This window comes from Stenella coeruleoalba, assembly GCF_951394435.1.
Source record: "Stenella coeruleoalba genome assembly, chromosome: 2".
NCBI lineage: Eukaryota > Metazoa > Chordata > Mammalia > Artiodactyla > Delphinidae > Stenella > Stenella coeruleoalba.
In genome coordinates this window covers 64,032,619-64,049,574 of record NC_137147.1, presented here as the reverse complement: position 1 = coordinate 64,049,574, position 16,956 = coordinate 64,032,619, and the positions used below count along the sequence as shown (strand labels likewise).

The 16,956-nt window shown below is 43.9% G+C and overlaps 1 protein-coding gene and 1 long non-coding RNA gene across 21 annotated transcripts in view; one reads left to right on the top strand and one right to left on the bottom strand.

The window, feature by feature from the left end:
• LOC307182854 overlaps positions 1 to 16,956 on the bottom strand; it is a 260,562-nt gene that overhangs the window by 145,247 nt on the left and 98,359 nt on the right. The gene's annotated exons all lie outside the window — the stretch shown is intronic.
• Positions 1 to 16,956, top strand: part of NPAS3 (neuronal PAS domain protein 3) — an 863,203-nt gene that overhangs the window by 839,796 nt on the left and 6,451 nt on the right. For all 19 annotated transcript variants that reach the window (XM_079914468.1, XM_079914469.1, XM_079914467.1 and 16 more), the window contains one exon: positions 13,477 to 13,624. In XM_079914468.1, coding sequence (XP_079770594.1) covers positions 13,477 to 13,624 — 148 coding nt within the window. The remainder of the gene's footprint in view (positions 1 to 13,476; positions 13,625 to 16,956) is intronic.

The following is a 16,956-nucleotide window of genomic DNA, read 5'->3' as shown; positions in this document are numbered from 1 at the left end:
GTAAGACACAGTCGTAGACCATGTGTGGGGGGGGGGGGCGGGGGGCGCTTTTTCATTCTGGAATCTTAATCGAGGTCTAAATTCAGAAACCTGATGCTGACAGAAAGGAACTTTGTCATCCTCTGTTATTATTTGGAAAACGTCATGCTATCTCTCCGGGATTTGATTTACAGCTTGAAGAAATACAATTCCTCGGGAACAGTGAGCCAGGGCAGTTCATTTCTTCCCATAAAGCAAGGTCTCCAACAAATACAGTTGATGCCATTCTTTCCGATCTACTTTTATCTCGTTTTCAGTACCTGGAGTAATTTGAGAGTGCTGAAAATAAACAACTCCGTCCGCCATTCGCTATTGTACTAGTATCCTAATTTTTCTGGTATCTTGCCAACTAATGAACAGAGAAGGTATGCTTTCAAATTCTGTGATTTTTTTTTTCACTACTTGATATTGACATGCTGGCTATCGCTGTACGATTTCATCTGCTAACAATGATTGAGTTCAGTCTTTCAACTCATACACATGACTTCTAATTTTAAGTTCTTTTAATAACCTTAAACACATGAAAAACAAATAGAATGAGCTGATAATTCAGCACAGTAAAATATACTTCACATATTCAGCTATCACGCTGTGGAATAACTCCACAATGTCAAGTAGCACACAATTAGTAAAACTGTAGGGGGAGGAAAAGGAGTGTTTTGATCCTGAAGAATTTTGATCCTAATCAGATTGAAATTTCAGCATTCTTGTAGTGCTTAATATCTTCAATCATACACACACACACACACACACACACACACACACACACACATCAAACTGATGCCAATGTCAGGTTTTGCATTCTGTGACTGAAATAAAATGCTAAAATATACAAATGCATCTTTCTTTGTATAGTAAACATTAACATCATTATAAAGTAAGATTGAGTCTAAAATTATGTGATGGAATGTCTGATGTTTACCTAATTCTCAGACCAAAGCCAGCCCAGTAACAAAATGACAGAGCATGTAATAAGTCTTGGTTGTGTAAACATTGAAAAAAAAGCATCTCGCTTGTCCAAAGCCCTAGGCTATTACTGAAGGATGCCTTAACTGTGCCTTCTTGGCAGGAGAAGGTCATGGTGACATGGAATCAGCTCAAGAATAAGATAGAATTCTAAAACAAAGGGATGGTTAAAAAATAAACCACATTAACTATTTAGCTTTTCTTCCTCGAGCTATTGGCACAATTCCTGGTTCTGTCCATGAAAGGCAGGTTGTAGTCATCTGATCGTATTTCTGATATTTTGAGATGTGTCTTATGCTCCAGTTTATGGATAAAACTTAAAGAACTAAAAAGACTCGACAGCCTCTGCTAACTCACAATGCTATCTTTATCACTTAGATCTATTTTGCTAGCCTAGGCATCTGTAAATCCATAGATGAACTTGTTTCTAGAATAAGAAAAGTAAAAGGGGATCTCAGCTGCACCAGGATTTGACAACTCTGAGAAACTGAACCAAAAACTTTGGACCATTTACTCGCCCACTAGGTTAACAGGAGACGCCTGAGAGTTCACTGGGTTTCAACACAAAGAATCACTAGGAATCATTATCTTTACCAACACGGTGGGTTAGTGAAATTACACTGGGATCTCAAGGGAGTTTAGGTCCTCTTCTATCATACTGTGACCAAAGACCTGTGTGATTTTTTTTTTTTTTCTCTAAGCCACCTCACTGGAGTCACTGAACCCAATTTCATTGATTCTTCAGGCCAAATTGAGCAAATCAACATTTCAAGGTTTGAATTTTAAATCACCCATATTAGCAATTATTTGAGCACCTTTTCCTATCACCCTCCAGTTCTCCATTGCTCAGGATGTACTGACCTCAAGATGACCAGTCACATCTCCCTGGAGTCACACACTCCCGTTACCTAGAGCATCTGTGTCACTCTTGAATTATGAGAACGCCTCACCGTGTACTGCTTTGCCTCTGCCTATAGCCCAGAAAATAGAAGGGCAAACCACACATGCTAACCAGAGGAACACGCTCTGCACTTTGCTTTCGCCCCTGTCTATGGAAGATGCTGAATTTGCCTTGAGATATCCTTAGGGTTCTTCCCAGGTCACATCAGCAACGACTCTCTAAAACCTGGAAAGAGTGGCCTGAGGGAAAACTTCCTATCTCTTTATTACATTGTGTCCCAGCAGCAAGGGTCAAGGCTCGGGCTCTGGAGCAGTGGAGCTTTAGAAAGAAAGAGCCAGCAAGCATAGAAGTGGTGGCAGTTTCCCCTTCCTAGAACTGGATCCAGGATGAGGAAACTCTGGAAGATTTATTTCAGAAAGAGAGGAGGACTTTTCAGCTTGTCTATGAGATCATTAGAGTTAAAAAGCATGGCCTACCCAATATATTGGGGAGCTGTTAAAAAAGAATACAGTAGCCTGTTTCTCTCTTAATTACAAAATTCTATACATCCTAACAAAATGAATCCACTGCTACCTGGCATAATGCATTCCACGCTGTTTTGCACCAATAACCCCTACACTTCCCTCCTGAAGGCGTCTCATCACCAAATGCAAGCCGACTGCTTAATGCAGGACTAATTAGTATATCCCCTTCCAGTCTGCAGGCCCTCCATTGTAATTCCTTCCCTGCTCATTTTTTTCCACAACCGAGCATCAATCAAAGTAAGTGCCCTGCCTGCCTAGGAAACACAAGATGTCCTCCATGCATTTGTCATCTGCCACAAAAACAAAGGGGGAATGTAATTGTTGATTCGGGTATGCAGCCATCGCATGCAGTAAAGGAAGCAGCGAGTGAAGGAAGAAGGGAAGGTGTGAAGTTTGATGGCTGGACCAAATGCAGATGGCACAGGGGACGTTTTCTATTTCCTGATCTTAGCTTTCTCCAGCGCTGGGTCTTCAGGGATTGAGCTGCCACCTGATCATTGGCTGGACATTTTCCCCCCAGAGCAAATGAGTTTTTCCTCTTCTTCCATATGATTATGAAAATTCACATGAAAGGAGATGCATTTAATAGCTGCCGTGTCTGACTTTTTTTCAGAAGCCAAGTCAGCCTACATCATGTGCCTGTCCACTAACTAAAAAGACTGTCAAATGGAGACAAAATAAAGTCAGGTTTTTATGCAGGAGTGAATTAGGTATTTTTCGGTTTTGGTTTTGGTTTTGGCCGTGCCATGCGGCATGCAGGATCTTAGTTCCCAGACCAGGGATCGAACCCGTGTCCTCTGCAGTGGAAGCTCGGAGTCCTAACCACTGGACTGAAAGGAAGTTCCCAGGAGTGAGTTAGTATTATTACTTTACATCTTTTTTTCTTTTTCAGCAAGTGCTGATTTTAGCTTTTTAAGTCCAAGGTCAGGCAAACACAGAGAACAGAGACCAGCAAGGACCTACCTACCAGCTGAGTATCCCTGCTCCACTACATACTAGAAATGCAGAATTTCAGGCCAACCCTCAGGTTTACTGAATCCAAATCTGCAATTAACAAGATCCCTAGCAGACTCGCATTCATGTAAAAGTTTGAGAAGCCCTGACTACGCTGGTATTTAGAAGGCCTTATTTTACACGGAGTAAAAGTAAATACAGATCGACTAACGATCTTAAGGACTTCATTTACCCCCCTCCAATTGAATGAATTTTAGTAATAGTAGTAAAATATGAATAGTCAAGTGGCTCTGAGGGCATCTCAATCAGTGTTCAATGAAACGAGTGTGATTACTTGGTAAAGAGATCGACTTCTTTACAAAGATGTAAAGTTTTAAATTGCAGTGGAGAAAGTTAATATTAAGCAGTAGTAGTCAACTTGTAAGCAGAAGGAGGTCTTTAGTTTTTCCCCAGGTTAATATTTTTCCATGTACTTGGCTGCACGTGTGACTAGGAACAGTCATATTTTCCCTGTTCAAGGTCAACTAACATTTGTGAGTACTTACTACATACAAGCTTCGCAGTATTGCTATAAAGTTTAAAATATAACTAAGTCGGGCTTCCCTGGTGGTGCAGTGGTTGAGAGTCCGCCTGCCGATGCAGGGGACACGGGTTCGTGCCCCGGTCCAGGAAGATCCCACATGCCGTGGAGCGGCTGGACCCGTGAGCCATGGCCGCTGAGCCTGCGCTTCCGGAGCCTGTGCTCCGCAACGGGAGAGGCCACAACAGTGAGAGGCCCGCGTACCGCAAAAAAATAAATAAATAAATAAATTAAAAAAATAACTAAGTCATGGTCTCTACCTTCAAGCAGCTTGCATACTGGTAGAGAGGACAACATGAAAACAGCCAGTTTTGAAAAGGTGGCATAAAATGAGGACTATCACGATGTGTAAACAAAACAAAGAAGCCCCAGAGGTGGGGGCCACCAAGGAAGGATAAGAAGTTCCAGGAGGCACGTTTTCCCTGGACATTGAAAGAAGATAATGGCAGGAGATATGATGGGGGTAGGCGTCGGGTAGGTGTTGAGGGCATCCCAAGCTTTGAAGAGCACACGAAAAGACGCAAAACGTAGCACGTGATCTTTTCTCTCTACTCAGAGAGAAAGCCAGATCTTTGATTTGACTGATATATTCTTTTTTTTTTTTTTTTTTTTGCGGTATGCGGGCCTCTGACTGTTGTGGCCTCTCCCGTTCCAGAGCAACAGGCTCCGGACGCGCAGGCTCAGCAGCCATGGCTCACGGGCCCAGCCGCTGCGCGGCATGTCGGATCTTCCCGGACCGGGGCACGAACCCGTGTCCACTGCATCAGCAGGCGGACTCTCAACCACTGCGCCACCAGGGAAGCCCTTGACTGATATATTCTAATGCAATTCTAACATGGATTCTTGGGCTTTTCCTTATTACTATTTCAGTTAGTAGCTGCTTTTATTTTCATAACAGAAACACCTGATACTTGAGAGTAACTAACCCATTGCTCTCATAAAGCATGATCAAGAAAACGAAACAGTACTTCTAAATCATCCATTTTCACAGAAATCAATTAACCTAAATAAAATCAATTCCAGTACTTCTTGTACTTTATACAAAATGAAGAACAAGATGACATCGTTTTTCTAAAAAACACTTTCTTTAAAATGTTGATTTAATGACACCCTGCATATCTCAAAAAAAAAAAAGCCCTCAAACTTTTTTTTAAACACAAAGGAGCAGCATAGGATTTAATTTGTGTATGTGTTTAGCATACAGCATTTTTCCATTAATATAGGGTTAACTAAAGAGCAGGTTATTTGAAGCTCTTGAAGAATTCCCACCCCCTCTCTGGCCTCCTCAAATTTGGGGAGAGACACATTAGCCAGAACCCACCTGATTACAAGTAACAGAAAACCCAAGTAAAAATGACTTCAACTTCCTCTGTAATCGTCTTCACTTTCTCTTCATGATCAAAAGACAGCTGTAGCACAGCCAATGATCAGTTCCTCACAGGACAATGTCCAAAGTCAGGAAAGGGTCAGTTGCTACTTTGTGTTCATTTTTTGAAAGAAAAGAAAATATTCTCACAGGCCCTCCAGGAAAGTCTCATTGTCCAGCATTTCATCAAATGTCCCAGCCTCAGCCACACGCTGGAGGGAATGACTGTGGCTGGTTTAAACAAACATTTATCCCTCCTGAGACTTGGGGGAAGACCACCACACATAAAGGCCCAAATGGGAGTTCTATTACCCAGGAAGAAGTGGCGGAATAGCTGTTCAGAGGACACTCGACGGTGACCGCTACCTGGGAGAATCTGTAATGTTTTCACAACAAAGTACCAGGATTTCTGACGATCCACAGAACAGCTGAACACATGCCGTTTGTCTGGGCTCCTTTAAATAGTCCCGATTTTACGGAACACTAGTTTTTGTATACCTGTGCCTCACCACTTAGATAGTTCTTGCTCAAGATATTTAGTAGGCTTAATGACACGACTGCATCCAGAAACACAGAGTCTGCCAGAGACATAAAATAAACCTGCCTGTAAGGGGGAAGGGGAGGGTGGGACGAATTGGGAGATTAGGATTGACATATATATACCACCATGCGTAAAACAGATAGCTAGTGGAAACCTGCTATAAAGCACAGGAAGCTCAGCTCGGTGCTCTGTGACGACCTAGATGGGTGGGACGGGTGGGCAGGGGGTGGGAGGGAGATCCGAGAGGGAGGGGATATAGGTATGCGTACGGCTGATTCACTTCACTCTACAGCAGAAGCTAGCACAGCATCGTAAAGCAATTATACTCCAATAAAAATTTAAAAAGATTCACCTCATCTTTTTACCTTTTTTTAGGTCTCCCTTCATCCCAGCTTAACCTCCCCAGTACTCCATTTCTCTTCATTTTTTTTTTTTTTTTTTTTTTTTTTTTTTTTGGCTGTACGCGGGCCTCTCACTATTGTGGCCTCTCCCGTAGCGGAGCACAGGCTCCGGACGCGCAGGCTCAGCGGCCATGGCTCACGGGCCCAGTCGCTCCGCGGCATGTGGGATCTTCCCGGACCGGGGCACGAACCCGCGTCCCCTGCATCGGCAGGCGGACTCTCAACCACTGCGCCACCAGGGAAGCCCTCTCTTCATTTTTAAAGGAAGGTGAAGGATTTACCCAGGCCAGGTTGGACCTGCTGTGCTTTCATAGGCCTCCACGCCACTTTCCATAAATCATCACCATGATAAACTTACTAGTAAAAATGACTGATAAGCATCTGACTCCCGTTCAAAGACAAGTAAATCCTTATTTTCAGAAGGAAGAAAACATTTTCAACAGTCTCCCACAGTAGAGAGACTTCCCCCCTGAGTCTCGTTGTGCAGTGTTTCATCATATTCCAAACCTAAACCAATCCCCGGGAAGGGAGACAGAATTTCTGGGACCAGTTCAGACTCAGACAGGAGTTCAGGCCAGTGACAGATTTTGCTAACTTTGCTATCCCCCAGTGCCCGGCACAGAGAGGCACATTCAAAACAATTATTTATTGAATGAGTGGATAAATCCACCATTTCCCTGATTTCCTAGTCATAAATCTTAATTCCATGCGCGAGAGTTCACTGTGTCCCTTTATATAACAAAACCCCCCACAAAAAAGAAGGTTTGGAGGCTAAAGAATACTCTGTTCTTAACTATTTCAGGTCAGGAATAAACAGTACTGAAACTCCCTGACTGGACTGAAAACAGCTTAAAAAAAATCTGAGATCTCGGATGTCACTCGTGCCAACAATTCCTTTGACTCTTCCGGTCCTAGAACGTGATCCCCTCAATGTTCAAAAGCCTTGGTCTCCAACTCAACACGTTATCATCAAGGAAAGGGGAATTTATTTTTTAAACTTAACAAATTGATGTGTTCTCAATCAATGGAAAGTTTTCTACAGGATTCAGTATTAACAGTTAATAAAAATCTGTCAGTCGGCGGCGGTGATATAGGAAAAAACCTCTTCTGAGGTTATAAATCACACAGATAGCAATTCAAGCAGGGCCTGTCATTAGGATATTAGGGGGAAAATCCATAGATGATGCATAGTCATTCACAGACCATCCATGGTCTTCTGTCCTTAAGCTCGTAACTCACATCAAATTATCAAATAGCATTCAATTTGATCAAATATTGCTCAGCACGTAAATTTACAAAAAAACCAAAAACCAATCTGTGGATGCCTGCTATTTAAGACATCTAGCTCACTAATTGCAAAATCTATAGGAAAGTCTGCACGGCATCAAAGCCTGGCTTGATCCTATGAGCAGTTCTAAATGAAAAACTGTCTCTATTGTAAGTAAATAAAGCGCTAAAGGCACAGTTCCTGGCTCTAACGCTGTCTCTCTTGTGGGTTTTGAAAATGACCTCTGTAAGCATCAAGGACTATGACTTTTTAGATAAAGAAACCTGTTCTTGTTTTAAGTCTATGTCAGGTTCATTCCCTATAGCCCACAGTTTTCAAAAGCAGAAGAAAAAGTAATCCAGAATTTAAAAAAGAAAAAAAAAAAAAAAAAGTCCTGTTTCCAGAATGAAGTTCCCTGTCAGCCTGCCTTGGGCCTTAGGTGGAGAAGCAGAGATTAAAGAGTCAGTATTCTTTTTCATGTTTCATCTGCCAGTTTTGTGAATGTAGAAAGAAAAACCAGTAGCTACAGCCAAGCACCCAACGGTGGTATTAAGTAGAAAGTGTGATTCGAGCACACACCCCCTAACTTCCACGCTCTCCACATTAGTGAATTCAAAATTAATTTTTGAGTATCTAGCAGAAAACCCCCCACTCCCCATTCTCTGCAGCCATTGATGAAGGTAGCTCAAGGGGGGGTGAGCTGAGCAGCAGATGCACCCTCATATTGCCGTGACGATAATGAAGCTCTTTGTTCAGCTGTGTGAATGTCAAGTGTGAAAATCTCCGATGATCTCACCATTTCCTATTTATTCTATACTTACCTGAATACACCAAGTATTACAGCTTTTTAATGCATATGCAAACCTCTAAAATGTCCTTTTGTGAGACACTTTGCTAAAAGACCGCTTTTGAGATGTCTTCTTCATCTCCTCTTCAGACTGAATTAGACTGCTTCCTTCTTTTGAAGACACAAGTAACTCACTATTTAGAATCTTTGGCTTTGATTTTGTGGAACAGCCCAACAGGAAGAGACCATGTTCTCTTTTTTCCTCCATATTTCTGAAGGCAAACTTGGACTGATTTGTTTTGAGTTACTAACAGAGTTATGTTCCTGCCACAGACACAGGCTTCCTTTATGTCCTTTCAATCATCAGTCTATCTCTGTGGACAAAGTTTTCCTAAGGAACACTGAAATCCCTCTGTTGGTCACTGCGTGCAGAGCCATAGATGTGCACTCCAGCAAGAGCTCATCAGATTTGGGGGGGGGGGCTAGTTTTTCTCTATAAGGAGTACATTTCTTGTATGCCTGCCACTAAGCTCAAACCAAGAGGCCAGGTGACTTTTTAAAAAGATAGTCGATCAATCTGAGCATCCAGTCTTTGTGGGGCAAAGTGCGTATGTGATGTAAAAGGTCACGTGTTCTAACACATAAGCGTTTTTCTTTGGATTGAACTGCATTTGCCACTCCCTTCACAATTAGGGGTGGGTGGTATTTTGACACTTAGAGACAAAAATGGTCAAATGAACAGGGCTAGAATGGTTCCCCAGCAAGACGTAAGTCTCTCCTTGTCTCTAGTAGTTTCTTCTCCCAAATGCAGGGTCATTTCTGTCCTCTGAAGAGCACAGTCTGTAACTCAAAGGCACCTGTAGCTTGGAAGGTGGAGCAGTACTGATGACAACTTCTTGGTTTTCCTCAGAGCTGAGCAATTACAGCCAAGCAATTGGCTACATCCTGGACTTCAGGGCTCAAAGGAGCAAGTTGCCGTGCAGTAGCAGAGGCATCCACGGTTATACCTGAGACCATCCAACACTGAAAGGGCACCTGGGAGAAACACAGTCAGCCTCGCTGTGTCTTCACGTTTACCCTCTAAAACCTAAGAAAAGGCCATTTCAGTGTTTTGAGACCCTTAAATAAAAACTAATCCCTATTGCACAGTCTTAAAGACATCTTTCTAGAAATGTTATGATGTGACCATTGAATTCAGTGGGCCCACGTAGGCTGCTCTACCAAAAGGTTTGGACAGCAAAAAGTAAACTTTGGGATAAGCCAAAGAGAAGATGCCAGGTTATGTGTTAGAAGTACTCAGACCGTATCACAGTGTAAGACTAAAAATAAGATCCTCATAGATATTTCCTCTCTCTCTCGGTTTCCTCTCTTTATAGTTTGAGCACACTGTTATGAATGTCCTGGGCTCATTGGTTTGATGAGGATCTATCTCTTTTCAAGGGACAATTAACTGGTTTTTAAGGACTTCCATACCAAGTAACTTACATCATGCTATTTCTGGTTTTCTCCACAAAAGGGATTTTGTGAAATAGACTAACACAGACATTCTCTCATTTCTCTCCATTATTTAAAGCTAAAAACCCCAAAATAAAAACAGCAGCCCTGGATTAGAGAGTATCAAAAAAGTTTTTGTGTTTTTCAAGTTGTCTAATTTATTACAAACTAAAAATCTCTTTCAAAGTGGCTTTTCTTCCTGAGCTGATTAGGACCACATGAGCTCAGGAAAAGCTGTCAGATCCTGCCTCTGGCACAGCTGGAACGATCCAACTGATTTGCCAGTATGATTTTTTTTTTTTTTTAAAGCAGGAAGCTTCATCCACAAATCATAAATTTATATTCTAGAGCCCCAAGCAAAAATTATTCCGTGTTCATTTTAAAAGAAGCAAAATTCCATTGTGACCACTTTTATGGGTCCTCCCGAAAAACAGACGCAACTGGGGTGATCTTTTAGTCAACATTTCATGCTATAATAGGAGCTAACTCAGCGCCTTATCTTGAGTTATCTAGATTCCCACGGATACATGGGGGTGTCATTCAGAAAACACTGATCCTCAGGAAACAGTCATGATCCAAGACCATGCTGGAATGTCTACCTTGTCAGAATTCTGTTTGTCAGGCTGGCCCAGGGCAAATTAACGGATTAGGTTAAACTTGTCTTCTTGAGCTGAGGGTGATGGGCCCCTGGATCTGCTCTGTGGTGTGGACCACGGTAAGTGAAGGCACTCAAAGTAGCTCCTGACTCCCCAGGGAACCCCTCAGGGGTCCTTTTCTCCGCAGCTCTTTCACCACCACTTCATCATGTAAACTTGCCTGGCCTGCCTCTCTCTCACTGAGGTCTCCTCTCTTTGCTAGATGGCCCTTGGCCTGGGTGATAAATAATATTCGTGGAATCATGGGTCCTAATAACTTTGTATTTATCTTCTCAGGAAACACAGATGCACCTAATCAGACCCAGAGTCGTGCTGCCTTAATCCAAAAAGGTGCATTTCAGAAAGGAGATTTTGTTTGTTTCTCTGTTTCTTTGTTTGTAAGTAAGAAAAAGTATTATTAGGAAGGAGAGGGCGTGGTGATCTTTCTGCTGATTCTGCAAACTCTAATTTGACTTTGTAGTTTCTGTCTCACTTTGCCCCTTGCTACGCACTGTATTGCGGGGTCTTTTTTTTTTTTTTTTTTTTTAAATTTTGCCTGCTTTGGGTCAAATTCCAGTCGAAAATCCCCAGCCAGGCTGGGCTGGTCTAGCCTACCATCTCAGTGTTTTCTTCACGTGACTCTATAAAAGGGGCTTCTTAGTCTCTTTGCCTTTATTAAAAATACCAGAACCATTTGAAATTATCCCTTATTCCAGATACACAGCAGGTAGAATTATACACCAACCACTGATTGGGATGCTCTAAGTATTTCTGTGAAAACAGTGGGCAGAATTTCATAACCCATCCTTCCTCTATTAATAGTTAACCAGGTTGAGAGGATTTGAATAAAAGCACATCTTGTTGCATGCAACAATGGTTTGACAGAAGTGCTGTACGGCGGAGTCAGTATTTTACTGCTTTCAGCTTCACTACACAGTTTTGGAGCCGGGGAAGCCATGCATGCCGAATGGCAGAACTTACAATCGCCTACAAAAGCAGAGTACAGTCCTACCTGTGGAGCCTCACCACTAAGAGAAGGTGACAGTTCCGGGTTTTAAAAATACCCTGAACTGTAGAATAGTTTCTGAATAGAACTCGCCGCTCTTTGAAGCACTCATCAAAGCAAGGCTTTCTCAAGCAACTGTTAAGACATAAGTATTACATTTTACAACCATCCATGTCGTCTATTGTGAGACAAAAAAAAGAGAGAATGGGAGAAAAGCGTTGAAGTTTATATGTTTATGGATAAAATATATGGAGGTTTGATTTTTGACCACTTTCAGAGCTAGGAAGAGTGGCTCCGACATGATGATGGGAAGAGCTTCCACAGCCTTAAACACAGCCCTTTTCCAAAGTGACTTCCCTTTACCCATCCAACCCCCCCCCCAAAAAAAGCAAAATGTACTTCATGAAACTATTGTATATGAAGCACTTATTAGCCATAATTAAATGGACAATATGAATTTACTACGTCTTTAGGACTCTGGCTTGTTCTGGTTTAGAGCAAGATGATTAATGCAAATACATATTACTTGAGATAACCATTTAGCAGCTAATTTAGCCAAATTTATTACAGCAGTTAGAGGTTTTTCATTTTAGCAGACGGAGACAAGGACGTGCCAAAAGTGGGCAGCGTGGACGAGTGCACACTGCCCTCTAGTGGCCGGCCAGCTGGCGCGCTGTTGGGGGGTGTGGAGTCTGCAATTCGTATCCAAGCGATAACAGCGGGTTGTGCACGTTTCCGGCATCCTTTTAAACCCTTCCCATCCGTAGCACTTTATTTCAGGGGCTGATTTACTGCACTCTTCCCCCTTTTACTAGCTCAAGCGTGCCCAGATACAAATCAAATCCATTTCAACTTGGCAAGATTTTGGTTAAAGTATCATTTTTAACATCTGCATTTTAAAGCTCTCTTTCCGTGGATATTTAATGGCACCGTTTCACATTACTGATTGTTTTTACTTGTTCCTTCATTTGGGGCCATATTTCAGAGTCTGCGTAGAGCTGTCACTCTGTTTGGCTCTAGCCAAGTCAAACCTGTGCTTCGCTTAGGCCGGTGTTTCTGTCTGACTTGGTGAGGGAATGTATTTTGTTCCAACGTTCAGCAGATTTCTCACCAGAATCTCCCCTGACTAACCCATGTAGATTTAGTTCTTACCATAAATTCTGTTCGACAAGATCAAAAGGAACCGATACATAAGGACACGGGTTGATACTGCTCACACTGAGGTGAAATGATCAAAGACAGAGGAGGAAAGCATCTTTGGAACCATTCAGATATCCAGAATCGCAAAGAGAGCTACCTGGAAGCTATGAATAAATCACACCCAAATCTGCCTTTGTTCCCATCTGATGTCAAACCCACTGACAATATCCACAGCGCATTAGGCGTTCTGTGAGCCAGAAAGATGTGCGGTCCTGTTATCCTTCCTTTCACACCATGACTGTCCAAAATGGAATGAAGTCTTGCTACAAACGCTAGTAACCCTAGCTCCGGAGCTACTGCTCCACTGAATTGGTGATTTTATTTGTCCTACTAATGGCATTCTACATTAAGCGTACAGAGGGGCACCCCTGGCTGGGTGCGGGACCTCCCCTTTCTTTTTTTAAAAATTAATTTATTTATTTTTGGCTGCGTTGGGTCTTCGTTGTTGCCCGCGGGCTCTCGCTAGTTGCGGTGAGCAGGGGCTACTCTTCGTTACGGCGCGTGGGCTTCTCATTGCGGTGGCTTCTCTTGTCGTGGAGCAGGCGGGCTTCAGTAGTTGTGGCTCGCAGGTTCTAGAGTGCAGGCTTAGTATTTGTGGTGCACAGGCTCAGTCGCTTAGTTGCTCCGCGGCATGTGGGATCTTCCCGGATCAGGGCTCGAACCCGTGTCTCCTGCACTGGCAAGCGGATTCTTAACCACTGCGCCACCAGGGAAGTCCGGGACCTCCCCTTTCTAAGCTTCAGATTTTGCAGAGATGATAACCATTTCGTCCCAGTCCTAATATGCAATGCCTTCTATTCTGTTTTTTTCACCAGTGCTGAATAAGGGCCAATGTGTGACAAAGTACTATCGTTGGATGCAGAAGAATGGAGGATATATTTGGATACAGTCTAGTGCCACAATAGCTATTAACGCCAAGAACGCAAATGAGAAAAACATCATCTGGGTGAATTATCTTCTGAGGTATATTTTGGAATTCTTTTTCATTTCCATCTCAGTTATAAAACATGCAGCCCAATGGTAAATAGCTGAAATGTTGTATTATCTTTTGACAGTATCTGGTGTGGAATTATATGGAAATTCTGCTTTTCTTTCCACAAGATTCAAAGAAATGGGAAAAGTTCAAAGCCATGTCGGTAGGGACTTCGAGGGCAGATTTGCGAAATGTTCAGTAGCTCTTGGTCTGCCAACCTTGGGGCAGTTCTGCAGAGGTTGCTTTGGTTTCCCCACAAATGTTCGGGCCAGAAAAAGAACACAGACGTTGGCCTCCAGTGGAAGCATTCAAAAAGCATCTCCTTCTCCCCCACACGTTCTCATACTCATGCGCTCCAACCCTTGTGAAAATTATGAAAAGGGGATGCGGAAGAAGTGGCAGAGTTCATATTCCTCCTGTATCCCATGTCTTTGAAGTCCTCTGCGTATCACGTAGGGTCGGATTCCCCAGACAGCCAAGTGTTGGTAAGCAAAGGGAGTCGCTTTGCCAGAATTGAGACAATTGCAGTGTAAAAACGAAGGCAGTCTTCTTTTGCCTGCCCTGGGATCTCAGGCAAGGGTGACCGCTGTTTTAACGCATCCTCCAATTTATATCCATTAATGCAGCCAAGCTCAACAGCCTCCTGAATTCCAGCGTGCAACACCCCTCGTCTCTCCATCCTCATCTGCTGCCTGTGGATTCAGGCTAGCACCAGAGTAACCAAGACGCATAGCCTGGGTGGTCTGCGTCTGGGGACAAGCTTTCTGGGAGGTTCTCCACCAATCCCGCCATGAAGCTATCCAAATGCTCAGCCTGGGTCCCTCCCACCACTGTCACTCTAGTCTTTGGCTCCTCTTGGCCTAAAGCCACCAAGCAGGGCCCACATGGGGTCTGAGGAGGAAAACTTCCAGCGGGTCTTATGAATGGAAGTTGTTGCCCTTTGACTGAGAATGCCGACAGGGAGTACCGAATCCCATTTTTCTTTGAGACAGAGATGCAGACAGCCATGGCTCATCAGCACGCTGACCCTTCAGAGTGTGTTCGCGTCCGCTGGTGACGACTTGAAGGCGTGAACGTGCTTGCTTCCAATAGCGTATCAATCAGACACTGATGATTATTGCTCTAGAGAGGGCTTTAATGTGCACCACTTAGAAGAGTCTTCATTCATCTACTTTCTTTTCCCTTTTTTGACCTCTTCTACTCTACATTAATTCTCTCTAAAGGTAAAAGTATGGGTATCTAGTGGGGCTTTCTCCAACGCCTGCTCTTCATGCAAACTAGCCCCTGTGTTTGTGATATGCTCAAGACGGGTTCTGCTATCAGGGAATTCTCCTACTTAGAGGTGTACGGAACAGTGGCTGTATGCAATGCAGGTTATAAAAACTCACATGCCGAAGAGAAGACAGAATATTGTGGCACCGACATTCACTGTGCCAAGGAGACCCGTTATTAGTAAAAAGTAGACATAAGTAACAGGGACACCGTAGACTGTAGGATGGCCGTCCCCCAGGCTGCTGGAGCCTAGGGCACTAAAGTAATCCCTATGGTTGTTCATCTCATTCAGGGAGACTTCTTCCCTTCTGGATCTTTCTTACTGCCTCATCAGCCTCATGACTTCCTACTCTGCCCCCAAACAGAGGGAGTGAGGAGGGGTGAGGAGAGGGCAGCTGGTGCTACTTTGGATCCACACTTGGTCTAGCCTAGGATCACATGGTACAAGCTCATGAGCGTTTGGTGTTCCTGGCCCGCCTCATTCCATACGGAGAGGAAGGAAGCAGTTTGGGTACCAAAGCCCAGCCTTCAGGCTCAAAGAGCTTTGATCTCAGGCATGCCAGACGTGTTTCAGCTGACCTGAAGACTCACCCTGGGTTCAATAATAGAAGACTGGGAGTTGGCCGACAAGGGACTGGTGAACCCACATGGCATCTGGACCAAAGGAGACTGACATACATGAGCTTTAGCAGAGGAAGCTCCCCAGGTCTGTCACTCATCAGGATCACTTCTCCAGGCTGGAGGTCTAGGAAGAAGGGCCTTGGCCTGATAGCAACTACTGAAGTTGGTTTTTCTTTCCCACATTCCTGTCCTTTATTCTTCCCCAAGCAGTATTTTCATGCTCCCTCTTCCTGGCCAGAATCCCTCACTTCTGGGCTCCATCCAGGCTTGCACGTCCCTGTTCTGAAATTACTGCTCCTCCGGTCTTCTTCCTGTACCCTCACAACACCTGGTAGAATTACAGAAACTGTGTAAGGGCTAAGGCTACCTTCCCAGCATCTGGTTCATTTGCTCATCTAGAGAAAGCTCTGCTGCTGACGCTAATTCACACTAAGGAGTAAAGCCCTGATGAGTTATCTTAGTGAATGAACCCCCCTGGGATATTTGCAGTTTTAGTGTAGTTACTGAAACAGTGACTCTTTGATACAGGAATTTCACTAGAAATTAGCTAGTGAGTCATAGAGACCTATGGAAGGTCTCTGGCTGCCTGGCCATGATAGAAGGGCAGAAGAGGGATTTTCCATTTGGAGGCAAGAGACTTTCCTAGTGCCTTCAGATTACGCAGCTGGTACTGCTCACATGCTGGCCTGGCCTTGGAGTGGCATTTCTAGAAGATCGCTGACTGACCGAACACACTCCCTTTTCCAGAGGAGGCTTGTTTCTGAATTAAAAATAGAACAAAAATGAAGCACTTTTGTACAAATGGGGTTAGCTTCATTCTTTCACACTGGGACTCTCCCCACTGCAATCAGATTTCCAGCTAACAAGCCACAGGTGTACGCCACACGAGCGGATGAAAATGTGATTGTAATGGGTGTGTTGACAGTTCGGTAGCCATAATCCAGGCAGCCCAAGGTGCACCTGTGCATCTGTCAGATCGTTAGGTGCTGAGGGCTCTGCCCCCCAACTTCCCGCCCCCAATAGCCTTAGAGCCACCTGAACAGCTGAGGACACTCCGTCAAGGAGCCAAGACAAGGGTACTGAAGCAATGGACTCATCAGGAGCCCAGGAGAAGGCAGGGCACACCGGGAGGCAGGGGAATGAATTGTTGAGGGTGCTTCTCTCATCCTCCCTTCCCCCAGGTGTGGTACTGGGAGGAATGTCAAGCAGCCCAGTTCCCTGCCCCCAGTGGTACCTGATTATTTGAAAGCTTTTTGGTGGCTTTCACGTAGCATTTGGGTATTCAGTCATTGTGGCAAGGTGCACCTGTTGCCCAGCGCATGCAATCCAAGCTTCTGTAAAAGTCCCATGATGAGCTGAGAAATGATTGCATGCTTAGTCTTTCAAACCCTCTAAACTCCAGAAGTTTGGGGCAAGGAAGTGGGAAGAA